The following is an 18,330-nucleotide window of genomic DNA, read 5'->3' as shown; positions in this document are numbered from 1 at the left end:
TGTGTGTGGTCTTGTTTTTATGAAGTTGTCAGGGTCAGTCTTTCATAGCAAACTAATGATGTGGGAACATTGTAGCTGGCCCACAGTGTTTTGAGGGTCAAAGCTTGTAACTAGGTTGTATGGTTCTAGGGTTCAGGCTTATATTAGTTGAGATGTTTGGGCTTGGGATAGGAACAAAGTTTGTGTGAAGGAAGTGACCATGAGACAGATTTCAAAGTCTGAAGAGAGAATAAAAAATAACAAGAGAGATACGTCAGAGAAACAAAAATAAACTGTTTATTTATTAATTAAAGACAACACGACCTTGCACAGCAGTGTGTTGTCCTCTCTGTCCTCTTCATCCATGTCCTCGTCCACACCTCCTCAGGTGTTGCTCATTGGGGAAATTAAGACCATGAAGGTCCACAGACAAACTTCCACGAACTAGAAGACATTTGATCAGCATCAGAGGTGATGCTGTTTGTCATTTAAACATTTTAACTTCCCCTCATGAACAAGAAGCTGATCTCCTAATGTGAATGATCTCAGTCATTCTTAGAGTAATGTGTAAAGCTAAGTCCTTATCCTGAACCTTTTCTGTCCCCTGAAACTGTACAATACTTCCTCACATCTCCATGAGTCCTGGTGCAGGTTGAGTTGAAACATTCTCACCTATCTGCTCAGTGTCCAACAATTTCACAGTGTTTCATATGTAAACTGGAAATATAGCTACTTCTATTCTGTTCTTGCTTAGTGTGCTCTTCTAAATCTCAATATTAGTATTTGTAGTGAAATTTTAACTAAATGTAGTAATAGAGTATATAAAAACAGGTGTTACAGATGGAAATCATCATACATATAAAACTGCTTTTATTATGTTTAAGTGAACACACAAACCTACATATTCAAAACCAGCTGCTGCTAAAGCAATCTTAGAGAAAATCTCACCTCCACTAAGGTCAGCTAAAAGCTCTTCTAAGCGAGGTAAGGGGTAGGTGTCTGTTTTAAGTACCTGATTAACTGACACCTTATAATCACCACACAGGCGAAGTGACTGATCCTTCTTTGCCACCGGGACTATCGGTGTCCAACCTTTCCACAGTTATGGCATTTAGTCTCTATAAAATGGCACTCATTTGCATTGTGATTTTTTCCATTGCACCTGTGACAGTTCCTGGCTCTTTGCAGCTTCACCTCGTGGACGCTTGCAGCTCCACCTGTGTCGCTCTCCATCCCTCTCAACTGACGTGCATCCCTGTCGGCCGTCTCCATGTTGAGGGCGATCTCAAACGCTTTGGCAAACGTGAGGTCATTTTCGGAGAGTAACCTCCGCTGGCAGGCTTCGTTTCTTATTCCACTGACGAACCAATCTCGTAGTGATGCGTCCAGGTTCGCGCCGAACTCACAGTTGGCGGCAAACTGCTACAGCTGCGCTACGTACTGTGCGACCGGTTGGATAGCTTTTTGATTGCACCTGTTGAAGCGAAATCTCTCTGCCACCAACAACGGCTTCGGCTCAAAATGTTGCTTTAAAACAGTCACTATCTCATCAAACGTCTTGTCATTGGGCTTGAGAGGCTGTACTAAATTTCTCAAAAGTCCGTATGTAGTTGCGCCCATTACACTCAATAGCGTGGCAACTTGCTTCTCCTCGGCAATGTCGTTAGCTTCAAAAAACTGTTCAAGCCGTTCAATATAAGCTGACCATGGCTCGTTTTCCTGCTTAAACTCATCAATTCTTCCAAACAGGGCCATTGTACTCACTAGTACCGACCCCGCGTGTCTTTCCTTCCCCGTAAAGAAAACAGGTTTTTATCCTCGTCGTCAATGTTGTATATTAACGAGAGAGAGGCCGACGTGCTGTTTTAGGCTTGTTTAATTCGCAATAACGCTTCACTGAACAATGCACATGTGCGCAGCATCTTGACCTGTCTGGTTACACATAGATCTACCTAACATAAATTATGAACATAGTTACCATACAATAACTAGCTGGTAAATTAAATAGATGGTGAATCAATACACCACAGTCTCCCAGAAGTTCTCACTCAAAAAAAAATACCTGTGACCCCCAACAACATTATCTCACAGGAAGAGCTGTCACAGTGGTCTTACCTCTCTGAAGTTCAGATTCCCTGCATACACGCCAATGTTGACATGTTGATTGGTACCAACATCCTAAAGGTATTGGAACCCTGGGAAGTTGTCAATAGCCAAGGGAATGGCCCGTATGCAGTAAGAACTGTACTTGGTTGGGTAGTTAATGGTCCCCTTCAAGACGGAGAGAACAGCAAACATAACACAGGGTTCTCAGTGGCTGACGTCAATAGGATTTCTGTGTGTAAGCTGGAGGTGATGTTGAACAACCAGTACAATCACGATTTCAATGATAGAAGTACAGAGGAAAAAGCAATGTCAAGGGAAGACATCAGATTCTTAAAGATTATGGATGAAGCAGCACAGCTTCAGGATGGTCATTACAATATCAAAATGCCCTTTAGGAAAGAGCAGCTCACTCTTCCCAATAATCTTAGCATGGTCAAGCAAAGGCTGCTAGGATTGAAAGGGAAGTTCAGAAAGGATGAACTGTTTTATGAGGAATACACCAGTTTCTTTACTGATGTTATAAGGAAAGGCTATGCAGAGAAAGTGCCTCAACATCAACTGGATGGAGAAAATGGAAACGTTTAGTATATTCCCCATCATGGTGTGTGTCATCCCAGAAAGGGTACTTTGCGTGTTGTGTTTGACTGTTGAGCTGAGTTTAAAGGTGCCTCACTCAACAGCCAGCTTCTTTAAGGCCCAAGAAACCAGCTGTTGACTGCTAGGAGTCCTTTCCAGATTCAGACAGGAGCCAGTGGCGTTCTTGGGACACATGTTCTACCAGGTTTAAAGTGGCTGAAGAGGACAAGGACTTTCTTCGCTTCCTGTGGTGGCCTGTTGGTAAATTGAGCCAAGAGATTGTGTAATATCGGATGACAGTTCATTTGTTTGGAGCAGTCTCATCTCCAAGTTGTGCCAGTTATGCACTCAGGAGGACAGCAGAAGACAACTGTGCACACTTTCCATCAGAGGTGAAAACGGTCAGGCAAAATTTTTATTTTGATGACTGTTTGAAGAGTTTGCCCTCAGAGGAGGAGGCCGTTGTGATGGTTAAAGCTCTCATGGACCTCTGCGTAATGGGAGGCTTTACTTTGACAAAATGGATTGGTAACTGCCGGGTAGTGCTGCAAACCATTGAAGAGGAGCATAGAGCTAAAGACTGGAAAGAACTGGATTTGGATAGAGACGAGCTTCCAGTTGAGAGAGCCCTCGGACTGCAGTGGTGTGTGGAGTCGGACACATTCAAATTCAAAATGATGGTGAAAGAGCAAGCACAGAGCAGTTCTGTTCTGTTCAGTCTGTTCAATCTGTTCAGTTTATGATCCCTTGGGGTTTCTTCCACCAGTGACACTGCCAGCAAAGGTTATGTTGAAAGAACTCTGTCGCAGACGTTGTGGGTGGGATGACAACATACCTGCAGACATTGGTCATCAGTGGACAGGATGGCTGGAGGATCTGAAAGGGTTGGCTTCATTCAAAGTGAAGAGATGCGTTAAGCCCAAACACTTTGGACAGCCCATTAAAGCAGAGCTGCACAACTTTTCTGATGCCAGTGAAGATGGATTTGGCACTGTCACCTACCTCAGAGTTGAAATCAGTGAGAGCCAGGTCCATGTCTCCTTCCTGTTGGGAAAGGCAAGAGTCACCCCACTGAAACAGATAAGCATTCCTCGTCTGGAGCTTACAGCTGCTGTCCTCACTGTTGGAGTGGATCAGATGTTAAAAGCAGAATTGGTGCTGACACTGGATCGTTCAACTTTCTGGACAGATAGTACTTCAGTACTCAAGTACATAAGAAATGAGGACAGACGTTTCCACACATTTGTGGTGAATCAGGTGTCAACCATCAGAGATGCAACTCATGTCTTTCAGTGGAGGTACATCAATACTAAGTACAACCCTGCTGACTGCGCCTCTAGAGGGATGAAGGTTGGAGATCTGTTGAAGGTAGTTGGATTGAAGGCCCAAGGTTTCTCTTTGACCCAGAAAAGGATTGGCCTTCAGACATCACAAAGGCCATAATTGCGGCCGATGATGTAGAGGTCAAAAGGGATGCCACAGTAAACACAATAATTACTCAGGACTCCCCTAATGCAACAGAACAGCTCCTATTATACTTTTCCGACTGGAGGAAACTTAAGGTGGCAGTTGCCTGGTTTCTCAAATGGAAGAGGATTCTTCTGCAGTTAAAGCGAAAGATAAAGGAATTGCATGCCCTTGAGTTCAATAGAAAGGATGTAGCTGAAGCACATGTGTCACTGGAGGTGGAGAGGGCCAAACAAGCAATGAGTTGAACTTTGTCAGCTGAGAATCTTTTGGATGCTGAAGTTTCCATCATTTGTTACAGTCAGCAGAAAAGGTTCAGAGAGGAGATTACTGCCCTGTCAGCTGGAAAATGTGTTCCACAAGATAGTTCTATTTACAAAATGGACCCATGTCTGGAGGATGGACTTGTGAGAATTGGAGGCCGATTGAGTAAGGCAGCTTTACCAGAAGAGGTAAAGCATCCACTTATCTTGTCGAAAAATCAACACATCTCCACACTCATATTAAGACACATGCACCAACAAGTTGGCCATGGTGGAAGAAATCACGCGCTGTCAAGGTTGAGAAAGAAGTTCTGGATAACAAGCACCATTTCAGCTGTGAGAAAAATCATATCACAGTGCAGCTTCTGTAGACAATACAAAGAGAAGGAAAGGCTCCTTCCCAATTTCCCTCCCTTCACAAATGTGGGAATATATTACTTTGGGCCTTTAGAAGTGAAGAGAGGTCGAGGTGTGTGTAAATGGTATGATGTCATCTTTACATGTTTGGCAAGCAGAGCTGTTCATTTGGAAGTGGCTTTATCCTTGGATACTGACACATGTATTAATGCGTTAAGAAGGTTCATCAGCTGAAGAGGACAAGTATCTTCTATGCACTCAGATAATGGTACAAACTTTGTGGGAGCTGAGAGAAGCACTTGCTTCTCTAAATCACAACCAGATACAGAGAGTGTTATTGCAAGATGGCATCCAGTGGAACTTTAACCCCCCTGCAGCATCACACCATGGTGGTGTCTGGGAACGTGTCATTCGTATGGTAAGGAAAGTTCTCACCTCTGTGTTACATCTGCAAACTCTGGATGATGATGGGCTCCACACTGTTTTGTGCGAGGTTGAGGCTATATTGAGTGGTCGTCCCCTCACTAAGCTCTCAGATGATCCCACTAATTTTGAACCACTCACTCCTAATCACATTCTCCTGATGAAAGGGAAACCAGTCTTGTCACCTGGTCTATTTAGTAAGGATGATGCGTATGTGAAGAGGAGATGGCGGCAAGTCCAATACATCGCAGATTTATTTTGGAAACAGTGGGTACAGGACTACCTTCCTCTGCTTCAAGAACCCCAAAAATGGAATCAGAAAAGGAGAAATTTTGTTCCTGGAAACATTGTTGTTGTGATGTGACATTGTGATGGATTCTGCTGCTCCACGTGGATCTTGTCTTCTTGGCAGAGTTGTGGAAACTTTCCTCAACTAAAAGTGTCTGGTACGCTCTGTACGTCTCCAGACGAAGACAAACATTTTCGAAAGACCCATTACTAAGCTAGGCCTATTACAGGAAGCAGCAAGTTGCATCAAAATTATGATGACCTCTGAGAGAAACCAGGTTATGTGTACAAATATTGAGTATTGTTTGGTATAATTTGTGTGTATTACTGGTGTTATAGCTCTGTAATAATTTGATTTGAAGGGAATTGTAATGTCTTTTGCCATTTACAATTAAGGGCCGGTATGTTACAGCCATTTGTCACATATGTAGGCATTTGTGTTCAGTGGGTACTTCCTGAAATCTACAGTAGGTGGCGCTCTTGTTTTTTTTTAAATAAAATTCTGCAGGGAAATCTTACCTAAATGAAAAGGGTTACTAATAAGCAACTACACTTAATTGAGGCCACCTATTTCCTATTTGTTATACAGGCCAAGGCAACACCTTGTGCTGTTCTTTTTTTTTTTAGTTGTTCCTGAAGTGGTGTGTGTGTGTGTGTGTGTGTGTGTGTGCATGTGTGTGTGTGTGTGTGTGTGTGTGTGCACGTGTGTGTGTGTGTGTGTGCACGTGTGTGTGTGTGTGTGTGTGTGTGTGCACGTGTGTGTGTGTGTGAGGCTGCATATTATTTGACATTTACTTTAATTTCTTAGTTTAAATTCATTTTCCAAACATGAAGAGAATGGGCTTTAGGTCCTGTACTGCAGTCAGCCACCAGGGGGCCTCATTTCTCTCATCAAGGTCTGATCACACAAAGAAACACTTTGATTATTGTCATGTTTTATTTTAACATCCTGATAGAAATAATAAAGCACATCATGAAACTACATGACAATCAAAAAATGCATCATCACTTAACAAAATCAGAACTGAAGTCATTCATCAATGACTCAATTAAATTAAATAATTGATGTGTTTAAATCATCTGCTTTTTTTTCTTTTTTTTTTTTTTTACAATTTATATTTTAATTCAAGTTATTGTCTTTGGATTGTGATCATTGAAAGGCTGAAGGAACAACTGAATCATGAATTGATTATTCATCTTATTAAAAGGAAATAATAGTCTAGAGCTGAACCACTAAATGAAATGCATATATATATTCAAATATCATAGTCAACAAGAGCATAGTGTTTCTGTTCATAACTGTACATGAGAGACTCATGTTAAAATAAAATAAATCAAAGTCACATTATACCACCTGCATGAATGAGCATCAACAGCATCAAGAGTCACAATGAGACACAGCAGAACCTCAGTGTTAATAGAGAAACATACTTCTTTTGTTAACGTGAACCTGAACTTTAAAAAATAAATAAATAAATAAATCTCCTTAATGATAACAAAAGATGAGTCAAAGAATAGTTTCAGTGGTCCTCACATGAATAAAAAAAGACTAAAGTGAAACAGAGAAGTCATGAGGTGACTTATTGGTCCAGCTGTCGACCCTCCTTTTTTTTCAGTGGATGATGAGTTTCCTTTTCTTAAACTACACTACCTGTGCCTGCAGGAAAGAAAATAAACATATGTAAGTTAAGAGGATGAGTGGAGAAAGGTTTTCAAGATGGAAACACCTAAAGGTGTTTTAGTGTGAGAAATGAAGTAAATGATGTTGTTCTGATCCACTCCTCTTGTTCATACTTCCTCCTGTGATAGTGGTCAAAAGCCACAATCCTCATTGTGAACTAAACCAGATTGTAAAGTTCAGATGAAGCTTCATCAGTCTCAGTCAGACTCAAATCAAGTGTCTCTCTTCACAAGTTACTGTCACTTTAGAACTTAAAGGAAGAGAAAGACTGAAAGGATATTTGGTTTGATGAAGGAGAAAACTTTGACAAATATCCAGTGGATGAAGTCAGACTGCTGAAAGCCTCACATTAAGTCCAGATAATAGAATGAGGACTGGAGACTGTGTCCTGTCCATGTTAGGATCAGTATGAACAGGAGGAAGGATTACAGCAATCACACACAGGTTCAGTCATCATGAGTGGAAACATGAACACAAGGTTTCATTTCTCACTAAACTACTGTCAAGACTCTGGACACAGAAACAGAGGAAGAAGATGATGATGTCTGATCAGATTTACTGGTAGAATAAGAATTATTTAATTACCTATATTAGATTTTCTTTTGAAGTGACAAGCAAAACCAACAGCAACCAATAAAAGACCAATGAGAACTGCAACACCAATAATCCATCCAGTGTTTGATCCTGAAACAGAAGACATAAAGTTAATGTGACACAGTCAGAGAGAACAGCAGCATGTGTTGATGGTCCTGAAATCTAAACTGTAGCAGTCAGTGCAGATTAAAAGCAGGCTCAGTGATGTCAGCATGGATCTAATGTCCAGTTTCCTCCTGCTTGGGTTCACAGCTAACAGCTTGCTTTAGGTTTTGGTGTCAGTAGTGAGGAGGCTGATGTTGTAGCATCCTCCTCTTTCTGAGACGTGTTGTTCATCAGTATGAAGGAGCTTTGAATCTCTGTCCTGCCTCTCTACTTTAGCCTTTTCCATGTGACTTGTGCTTTTCCTCCTGCTGTGATCCTGAGATGTGAAAACATGTCTGACAGTCTGTCTGGAGGTTTTCTCCACCCTGAGCCCAGGCTGGGATGGACTCTGGACTACATCTCAGAGACATCTTCATCTGATGATGCTTCTTATTGGAGTTTTACTGGAGGACGATCAGAAAGGAGCCACATTTCTGACCGTGTCAACAAGAACAGAACATTTTAGAAAAGGTAGAATTTATGGCCGTGGAGTCCAGTAGTTTACAGAGGAGTTGACTAAGTGAGATTTTTGATAATGAATTGTAAATATAAATGGAAACTGTTCACATTACAGATGAGTTATAATTATTAATTTGAACCAAACAGCAGCTGATCAGAGATTTAACTGGAGGACATGTTATTTAATTTTTCCAATAAAACTGGAAACCATTAATGTTCTAAATGATTTAGATGCCAAGAAAGTAAAATTCATAACAAGACAAGAGGTGAATCTACATCACATAGAGGTGAGATCTTCAGTAACGTCATAATGAGGACTAACCTTGGGTAACTGGATCTGCTGTTGTTTTTTCTAAGATGTAAAAGAGAGAAAAAAAAAACATGTTACAGACACTTGTGTGAAATCATCAACTTCTTAATGAGACAAAACCGGGTAAAAATAAAGTGTCTCCTGTTTATTACTCAGATATTTTCTGAGCTCTATTTTATGTCCATCTTCTCTTTAAGTCAAAACCTAATTGTGTTTTTTCTTCAGTTCTGCTGCAGTGAATGAAGCAGCTGTTAGGAAGCTGCAGTCATTGTGGAGGAAATAAGTTCATCACATTTAACATATTTAGACAAACAAGTATGTGATGCTCTTTGAAACTGGTCTCCAGATAAATGTGTCTATTTGAACAACACCACAAGGAAAACTCTTCTTTTTTAAAACATCTATTGAACAGAAACATCAACAGATGTAATATTCCAGTAACTAAACCTTCTGCACCTTCAGCAGATTTAACTTCTCGTAGGTTTTATGTGTAACTGAGACATTTTCACTCTTCCAGATAAATTCCTCCAGTTTTAAAATGTTTGAAGGTTTTCTGCTCGTCTTAAATTCCTCCACAGCATTTAATGGATTAAATCTGGGCTCCATTTCATCTTTCTGAGCTGTTCCTTGGTGGATTTGTTAGTTTAGGATCATTATTCTGTTCAAAGGTTCACTTCATCTTTCAGACACATGTCCTCACGTTATGTCCAGTCACTCTTTGATACTGATGCAGAGTTCAGAGTTGAATCAGTGACTGAAAGTGTCCAGTCTCTGAGGCAGCCAAGCTACCAAACCACAACGTTTCCACCTCCAGGCTTCACGCACACTTTGAGCTTCTTAGACTGAGACTTAGACTTTAATGATCCACAAGGGACATTTCTTGGTCACAGTAGTTAAGATGAAAATAAAAAAAACACTCTTAAGAACCATAAGTAAAAAGAAAGATTAAATAAGATTAACCCTGTGGAGATCAGAGTATAACTGTTTTTTGACTACTTTTGGTTTTATCTTTATATTTCATCTTGTTTGCTTTCATTCTTTTCAGTAGGAAAAAGTTACATTTTACACTGTGAAAACCACAAACATAAATAATGAACCATTGATATAACCTAGAATACAAACCGAAGCCGTATATTTCAAGAGCTTATGCACAAATTTAGCAAAGAACAAAGTTATTTACAACTATTTACTATTAAAATGCAGGAAATTAATCAGGTATTTTTTGCACAACTATTTACGACCATTTCCAAAACAATCAGATGTCACGATAAGTAATAATAAGTAATAATGTCTATAAAAGTAGAAACAGAGACTCAGTGAGAAGCATCTTGCTGCTACGTCGTCTTAAACTGGTTGTGTGATTTGGACGCAGCATCGACTCCAGAGGATTAAAACTAAATAAAATATAAGTAATAATTAGTAGAATAAAACAGAAAATAGTGCAAGTATCTGAACAATTGTACAAGAATTAGAGATGATAGAATATTCAGTAAATACATAGGAATGATAATCAGTCTCCTGAAAAATCTCCAAATACGTCGACTGTTACTGTGGACAAACAACTCGTGTCTTTGACTCATGTGTCCAGAGCTCATCCTTCCAGAGGACCTGGTCTTTGTCTGCATGTTCACTGACTAACTGTAGCTCTGATTTAGTTCTTTTTAGACACCAGAGACTTTTTCACCTCCTTGACACCAACAGCTGCAGAGTTACCAGCAGATCACGGGAAGACATTTTCCATTGACCTTTTAGTTCATTGTAGTTCAGACTTGCAAAGTTTGACTCTGAATTGAACAACTCGAGGACACAGTGTGGGATATCTGATATTCTGGGATCAGTCTGAACCAAGTCCACACTAGTTACCTCCTGATGCTCCTCGATAAAAGAGACGGGGTAAGAACACATCCAGGTATCTGGACTGTACTTGGTTCAGAACTTGGGCAGCGACTGATGATGTTTCACTAGAACAGACACTGACACATGTTGAGAAACGTCGTCTGACTTTGGGCTAAATTTGATGAATCAGTCAGTCCTGGAGGAGCTGGTGGAGATATCTGACCTCTTCACCACTTGTAGATGATATTCTTACAGTGGAATGATTTATTTTAAATCCCTTTCCAGACTCAAACGTCCTCAACGTTTCTATGTGAAGGCCTTAGAGAGCTCTTTATATCTAGGCCTAATAACGCTTCAGTATCAAAGAGACCAGCAGAGGTTTAGATGAAGAAGGTTCCACCTGTCGCTCTCTATCGAGCCTCTAATCACTGGAGCTAATGTGGAACAGCTGATTCTGATCTGATGGATCTGAAGGTGAGATCAATGTTTTTATTTAAATCAGGAAAAGGTCTAAAATAAATGTCATTAATAGACACAGTTTCAATGTGATGGACTTATTTTTACACATGTTTGATATTTAGGAGCTTCACTGCAAACAATGAGAACTAATCACATGTTAATCATCAAACTGTAAACTGAGCCTTTATGTTTCCATGTATTATTTTATTACCTGGTGCTGTCATTGTTCATATTTAGAGTTAAAGTTTGAATAAAATGATGAATGACTGAAAGCTCCTTCATGCTGGAGCCTTCATGTTGTTTGTTCTGTGATTCATGTGTGACCTGGTTGATTAAAGTCTCTGTCTAATCTCTAATCACAGACAATAAGAACTTCAGTATATTTTAGAGACACATATGGATCCATAGTTCTTCAGTTGTATTACATTTTAATAATCATAATTATTTATTAATTCTTCTCATATTGTTTTTCTTCTTCTACAGATGAGATTGTGTCAGTGGTTTCTGAATCTATTTTATAGCCTGAGTGTGACTGATTCCTCCTCTTATTTCTTCCTTTATGTTCATGTTCTTACTGAATTAAACACTAAAGTGTTTCTGTTATTTAGTCTAGTCACTGACTATAATGTCAAAATAATAGGAACATGTGTCAATTCAATAGTATTTAAAATGAAAACACAGTTGAATCAACATGTGTCAGTGATTAGAAACTAAAGCTGAACACCAGAACCTTCATGGAGACTAGATTTAGAGCAGGACTGTTATATTAGAATGAATTCACTGCTGTACCTAATAAACTGGCCAGTGACTGTATGTTGAACTACTGAGGTCAGAATCAGTGATGTGTTGTGTTGTTTTATCCTGAGTGGAGTTCTTAATAATCTGCTCCACTAATGTATTAATATGAGACGGCCACAATATTAGAAACACCTCAATACAATATACTACTACTATACTAACTTCACTATTAAATACATGTTTACACATTTATGACAGTTTAACAACAAAACCATTATAAACTTCGTAAAGATAGAAATTATAGGAGAACGGAACGAACAACAACTGAAGATTCAAATAAACACTCACCTTGTAAAATTACTTGTATCCTTCTATCAACCTGATGACAGATTTCTTCTTGTGTGGAAACACAATAATAGTCACCAGACCTTTTCACAATGGCATTAAGGATGATGTTGTATGCACCTCTACTTTCTGTGACTTGTGGTTCTTCAGCAGGAACTGTGTTGTTGTCACTGTCCAACCACTGGACTTTAGGTTTTGGAAAAGCTCCTTGAAGTTTACACTCCAGTAGAGCCTGGTCATTTGTTTCATGAAGATTTGTGACAGATGGTTCTGGACATGAACCTGTGAACACAGAATAAACAGCTTAAAAGAAATCTTAGACAAGTAACACTCAAATGTTTCAGTTCATCCTTTCCTATTTTATACATGCAGATTATAATCTGTTTAGGAGGAAATAAAAACTCAGTATCTACCTGACCTGAACCTCTCAACCTTGTTTGAATTGGACATTTGAATAGAATTTAGATCATTTTATAGACTCAACTTTATTCAAGTTTTATTTCACCAAGGGTATGATAAATAATAATATTGCACATGACAGCACCACAAATAGTCACTGAAATGATCACACACATGTAACTAAACATCATGAGGGACAAAAAAAAAAAAAAGACTCAGCCAGATACTAAACCTTCTTAGCTCTGCTGCTGAGAACTTTATTTCTGGGACATATAGAGAACATACATCTGTCTATTCCAATTCATCCCTGTAACTTCTTGTCATTTCCCACCTAAAATGTCTTTATTCATGATTGTCCTTATATATCTTCTGCCTCTTTACCGCTTCAACCTTGAATTAACTTCAATTAGTTGGCTTTTCAACTTTTTGGTTAGCTACTTAAACCTGATGCAATATGAACATATTTTTTTGCATTTTAACATATTTATATGTAGTACTAAATACTATTATATAATGTTAAATGGAATATGAAGTTAGAGTTTAAAAACTACATTCTACATTTTTTGTATTTTCCACTGTTGCTTCTTCCTACTATAACTCTTTAATTTCCCCACGGGGTTAAATAAAGATGTTAATGTGTCTCCATCAGTGATACATGGAGATGTAAAGATCATCTGATTTTAACCTACACAGCTACAACAGCTAAAACCAAAACCTTTATCAATATTAGTGCATCATAAATAAAGTATTGAGAATCATCCAGACGTCAAAAATGTACTTTCTATAGTTTCAGGTCACTTCATTTTATATAAAAACTATTTACAAACCTTCTACAGGATTAAAACTGGTACAAACTAAAGAGATGTTGGTGTATAAATGTGTCCAATAATCAGTGATTAGTTTCATCACATCCAGGTGAGATCATTCATCAGTGACGTCATCAGAATCAGGTCTTACCTGGTTTATTTTCCTTCGTTCTGTCTTTTAACCTTTTAAGGTGCGGAGGTTGGATGCGACCCGATAATTAAAAGTAAAAATTAATAATTAAACATACTGTATATTTACATGTTGACCGGAGACGTCCGTCCAGACATATTATAGCTCGTTAGAAAGATCAGAAGATCGTTTTTACGACACATTCATAAACCTCCATGACGGACTTACGACATAAATGTGGCAGCGTCTTACTTTACGGCAGTGAACAGTAAGCAACTTTCATGCTAACTTCGTTCGCAGCAGTTGAAAACCTTTTAAAGGTCGAAAAACAAACATTTATTCACGAACTGTGGCTCGTTTTAAACAACAAATCTCCAACCATTAAATTCATCTCGTTTAAGTCCAAGCGGAACAAAAATTAACGTAAACAAAAGTGAATTATTTCCGTCGATGAGTTTTATCGCAGCGACGCAAAAACTTAAAAACTACAACTTTCTGGTCATTTAAAGTATTGACCAAAGATTAAACCAATGAGGTTCAGTATCTCCAAAATCAGGAAACGCCCACCAACAAAACGAACCAATCAGCATCTTTCTACGAAATAATTAGACGAGAATAATGGACTTCTATCTTCAGCAGTCAATCGGAGGAGAGAGTCTTAAATTTTATGTGAGTGACAGTTACTTTTATCCAATAGAAAGTCAGCACCATGAAACACTGGGAGTTCGGAGCCGGTAAAAATCACCTGTCTGACCATATATGGAAGTTAATGCAGTTGGACTTTCCGGCATGTTGGAACACGGTTTAAAGAGAAAATCTGGTTTTAAATGTCAAAAAAGTCTAAATTAGAGGACAATAAGCGTGTAAATATTTAAATCAACGACAATGACATATGGTTTATAGTTTAACTGGAAATTTTGTTAAATAATTAGGACATAAATAAGACTTATCGTCATTTCTTTTTCACTTTGTAGAGTTTTGTGTAGAGTTGTGTGGTCACCTGCTGGAGATGCTCGGAACTGCACTTTGTGAAATATCTCAGAGTCACTTCACTCTATCAACATGAAATCTGGCACAGAGATTATAAACTAAATGAAGGTGAAACCCTGTAAATTTCAGCCTGAACAATCTGTATTATGTCTGATTAATGTTAAACGGAATATGAAGTTAGAGATTAAAAACTACATAGCTCCAATAATTATCTTTTAAGTCCTCCAACCAGTGACCTGTGTTAGAGCAACAAGTAATACTAACACACTACATGAAACCTCAGAGTTTTCTTCATGGAGAAACAACAGGTCTGTTTCAGTTCTTTATAGCATTTAGATTATAAATGAGTAAAATTAGCCAGTTTAAAGATGCAGAAATGTTCATGGTCGTAAATAAAACCCTAAGAGGTTAAGATACAATCTAAAAGAGAAAAGAAAATATATGTTAGAGTTGTTTGTGTGAAATCATCAACCTGACAGTCAAATAAAACTGAAGACAAGAAAAGAAATGATCACCCTGTTTATTAGAAACATATTTTATGATCTAAGCTGTTTTTCTGACTGATGATAATTTGACTTGAGTTCATCTGGGACACATGAACCAGTCACTTCTGTAAATAATCAGGAGTCTTTAACTGTTTCATGGAAGTACTCACCAACAATGAGCTCAATGATGGATCTTGTCCTTGGCTGATGATGTGGAAAAATACAGCTGTACCTTCCATTGTCTGACACCTTTGTTTTGTTGATGAATATGGAGGCATTACCAGACTGGAGCTGATCATCAAAATGAAAGACTCGACCTTTGAACTGTGGATCTTGACCTGAAAGACCGTTATTGTAAAGCTTGCCATTCTGATACATGAACACCTCCTTCTGATCATCTTTCTTCCAGTCAAAGGTCTCAGACTTAATGTTGGTAGAGTCTAAGGAACAGGGTAAAATGACGTCTTCATTTTCTTTCAGTATCATCTTGGTGACTGGAAGACAAAAACATTTATTGTGTTAATCAGTGTGTTCACATCCAGAGTGATCAGTCAGTAACACAGTTTACATGTTTCACCACCAACATTATTGGCTTTTCTATTAGAATATTGAAAATATTTCACTATTATCATATTTCACTATAGAAATCATACGAGTGTTCGGTTAACAACTGGACAACAGCTTCATTAAATGTTCATCTGGTTTTAATTAACTGGATTCAACTAAACAACTGTCTCGTTGTGTTAACTGATATTTGCTATGTGAGGTGATTCCACCAGTCACCACTAGATGGCAGATTGTGTTATAGCGATGTGAAATCAAAAGAGCAGCTGAACTCCATGAAACAGACTGATGCTGTCTGGACTTTATTCAGAAGAACAAGGACAAAATGTCAATGACAGTCAGTGACAACCAGAGAAACACTGTGACTGAACATGGTCTTAACTTGAATCTGTCTCAATCACAGAGCTTCACTTGTAAATAAGAAAGCTGTAAATTCCAGAAATGCTTCTCCATCCCACCTTAAACACACTGATTCATAATGTTGGAAGCTGTTTGATATTAATACCTGCTGAGTTCTCAGCCTGTTACACTTCTCCCAAGGTGGAAAGATAAATCAATGAATGCAGGTGTAACCCCTCCCCTCAGCCCAGGTACAGAAGCAGAGTACAGTAATCTTTCTGGGAACCTGTTGTTATGAAGCTCTTCTATCAGATAATCCTCCAGATCAGTGAAACTACACTAACAGGCATTTCTGATCGGATGAGAAACAAAAATGTTTATGCATGGGAGAGAAAGAAGGAGGAAGCTCAGGTTCTCATTCAAGTGTGGTCACATAAGAAAACAATTTAATTAGAATAGAAGTTATGGTTCCTTAGAAATAATCTTCACATTTTAAACTAGTGACTTCACCTGGGTGATTTTTAACGAACTAATCAAAGTGTTTTGTGCTAAAGCTCAGACAGGAAGTGTTTGGGTTCAGGGAGTTGTAGTCTGTTCTAACTTTCCAGGAGGTAACCTTGTGTCGGTATTAAACGTGAGTTCATTCCACTCCGTCTGTCTGCGCAGTTCATCCTTTCATTACAACACGACAATAATGACACTAAGAGAGTATATTTTAGTTATAGAAAATGTTTTCGGATTTATTGGTATTTATTTTTTGATTATTCTTATTATTTGTTAATGTTATTATGAAGACAGATGACATGTAAATATGATCTGAAAGAAACGTTGCGCATTTAATTCTCGTAAACAGAGGCGCATCCGGAGGACGCAGCTCAGTCCCACCCAGTGTTAAAACACACCAGATTATAACATCTAAACCCTGATCATGTCGATTAAACTAGTAGAAAGAACCAGAAGGATGCTGTCAGTAAAGGGCGTCATATTTTATGGTGGAGGATGATTCTCTTTATTTTAAAATGGGGCTAAACGCGGAAGTAGCAGGTGCAGATGCTGCCGTTATCCAGACCTACTCACTAAACTAAGAGAACTGATCTGAAACATCCACAGTCCGCTCATTTCCATCCAGACACTGTAAAGATTATATTAGATATATATTAGATTTTCTCACCTTCGTCACCAAACGTTGTTCCAGAGCAGGTCAGGAGACAGAAACACACGAGAGGAAGAAGCTCCATCTCTGTCCAACTCCTCTGGAGGAGAAACATCGTAACACCAGTTTATTTGTTCAGATATAAGGACTCTTGAGGCCACTCCTCACAGCTCAACCGACGCATCCAGGACACTTTCGATTTCTAGACTTAATGTACAAGCAGCAACAAGCCAACACTTCCGGTGAAATCCTTCAGAACAGAAGCTCAATTATTTCCGGAGAAATAACGTCGATGACTGAGCACAGAAAGGGGAAAGGACTCAGGTTCAGGCTGATCATGGTGAAGTGAATTACATCTGGATGAGGAAGCAGACTTCACTCTGGAGTCTTGGAGGCTAAAGTCAGCTGCAGCTCTTCACACTGACTGTTGATGTGGAGAAAAGAGAAAAGAAACCTAGATCTCAATCATTTCCTCTTTCAGTCATTTTCTGACTCCATCTGACCTGAATCATCAACACAAACAGGAACAATATGACCACGATTAAAGGCTCATTTCCCCAAATTAAAGGAGGTTTCATGTGTGTCTATTAAAGGTCGTCATCTCATCTCCATCCACCACAGCCTGAGAATAAAACCCAGTTAAAGAGAAAAATTCATCTAATAGACAACAACTCTGAGAAACTATCATGAGTTACTGAAGAATTTAACCTCAGATGAACTGTGTGAACAAGAGGATTAACATTCAGTGTTCACTTTGGCTCCAGAACAAACTCCATTTTTTAAAGCTGTCATTGTGGAGCCTGTGGTTTCTAGTAATAGATTAAATCCAGTTCAACAGCAACACAAACTAGATCCTCCACAATGATCATCCTGGTGAATTCTCACCTTTCTGGGGCTGTTTCTACATCAACTGAATGTTAGAACATGAAGAATGAAGGAAGATTTAGTGAAGGACTGTTATATTAGAACACATTCATCTGCACTAGTGTACCTAATGTTTTGCCAAGTAAGTGTATAATATTATAATTATCCTGACATGAGGTAAAGCTGCAAGGCCAGCCTCAGAGTGAAGAGATAAATGAGACTCTGAAAATTCTCATCTTCTGTCATCAGATGTATCTACATTTGAAGCTGAATATGTGAACAGAATTTAACAAATACTCTTGAATCATGTTCTTTACATTTATATGAACTCAGTAACTGTAGCTTTTCACCCCATCTTCATTGAATCCATCCTTTAAGACTTTCCTGTGAAGACTCATCATGAAGACTCACCATTTTTTTATATATATATATATTTCCATCATCTGTCTATTTAATTACCTGTGTGTGTAATAACATTTAAACCTGTCATTACCTGATGATCATGAAGTTCAACTTTTAGTTTTGCGTTCTGATTGTGAAACAGGTCTGAACAAGAGCTCACTCGTATCCTTGTT

At 38.6% G+C, this 18,330-nt stretch overlaps 1 protein-coding gene across 3 annotated transcripts in view; it reads right to left on the bottom strand.

The window, feature by feature from the left end:
• Positions 1 to 17,473, bottom strand: part of LOC125006973 (butyrophilin subfamily 3 member A2-like) — a 92,786-nt gene extending 75,313 nt beyond the window's left edge. Inside the window, exons 1-8 of one of the 3 annotated variants that reach the window (XM_047583522.1) lie at positions 16,910 to 17,469; positions 15,006 to 15,329; positions 14,763 to 14,770; positions 13,382 to 13,412; positions 12,029 to 12,307; positions 8,660 to 8,689; positions 7,726 to 7,824; positions 6,553 to 7,116 (exon numbers count right to left, since the gene is read on the bottom strand). In XM_047583522.1, the coding sequence (XP_047439478.1) occupies positions 7,097 to 7,116; positions 7,726 to 7,824; positions 8,660 to 8,689; positions 12,029 to 12,307; positions 13,382 to 13,412; positions 14,763 to 14,770; positions 15,006 to 15,329; positions 16,910 to 17,006 (888 nt within the window). In that variant the 5' untranslated portion in view covers positions 17,007 to 17,469 and the 3' untranslated portion in view covers positions 6,553 to 7,096. Of the gene's footprint in view, positions 1 to 6,552; positions 7,117 to 7,725; positions 7,825 to 8,659; positions 8,690 to 12,028; positions 12,308 to 13,381; positions 13,413 to 14,762; positions 14,771 to 15,005; positions 15,330 to 16,909 lie in introns of those variants that run through there. The other 2 variants (XM_047583523.1, XM_047583521.1) reach the window with 2 other exon arrangements.
• Positions 17,474 to 18,330: the final 857 nt, after the last annotated feature.

The sequence above is a fragment of the Mugil cephalus genome, chromosome 4, assembly GCF_022458985.1.
Source record: "Mugil cephalus isolate CIBA_MC_2020 chromosome 4, CIBA_Mcephalus_1.1, whole genome shotgun sequence".
NCBI classification, from domain to species: Eukaryota; Metazoa; Chordata; class Actinopteri; order Mugiliformes; family Mugilidae; genus Mugil; species Mugil cephalus.
This window is presented reverse-complemented; position numbering and strand designations above follow the sequence as displayed.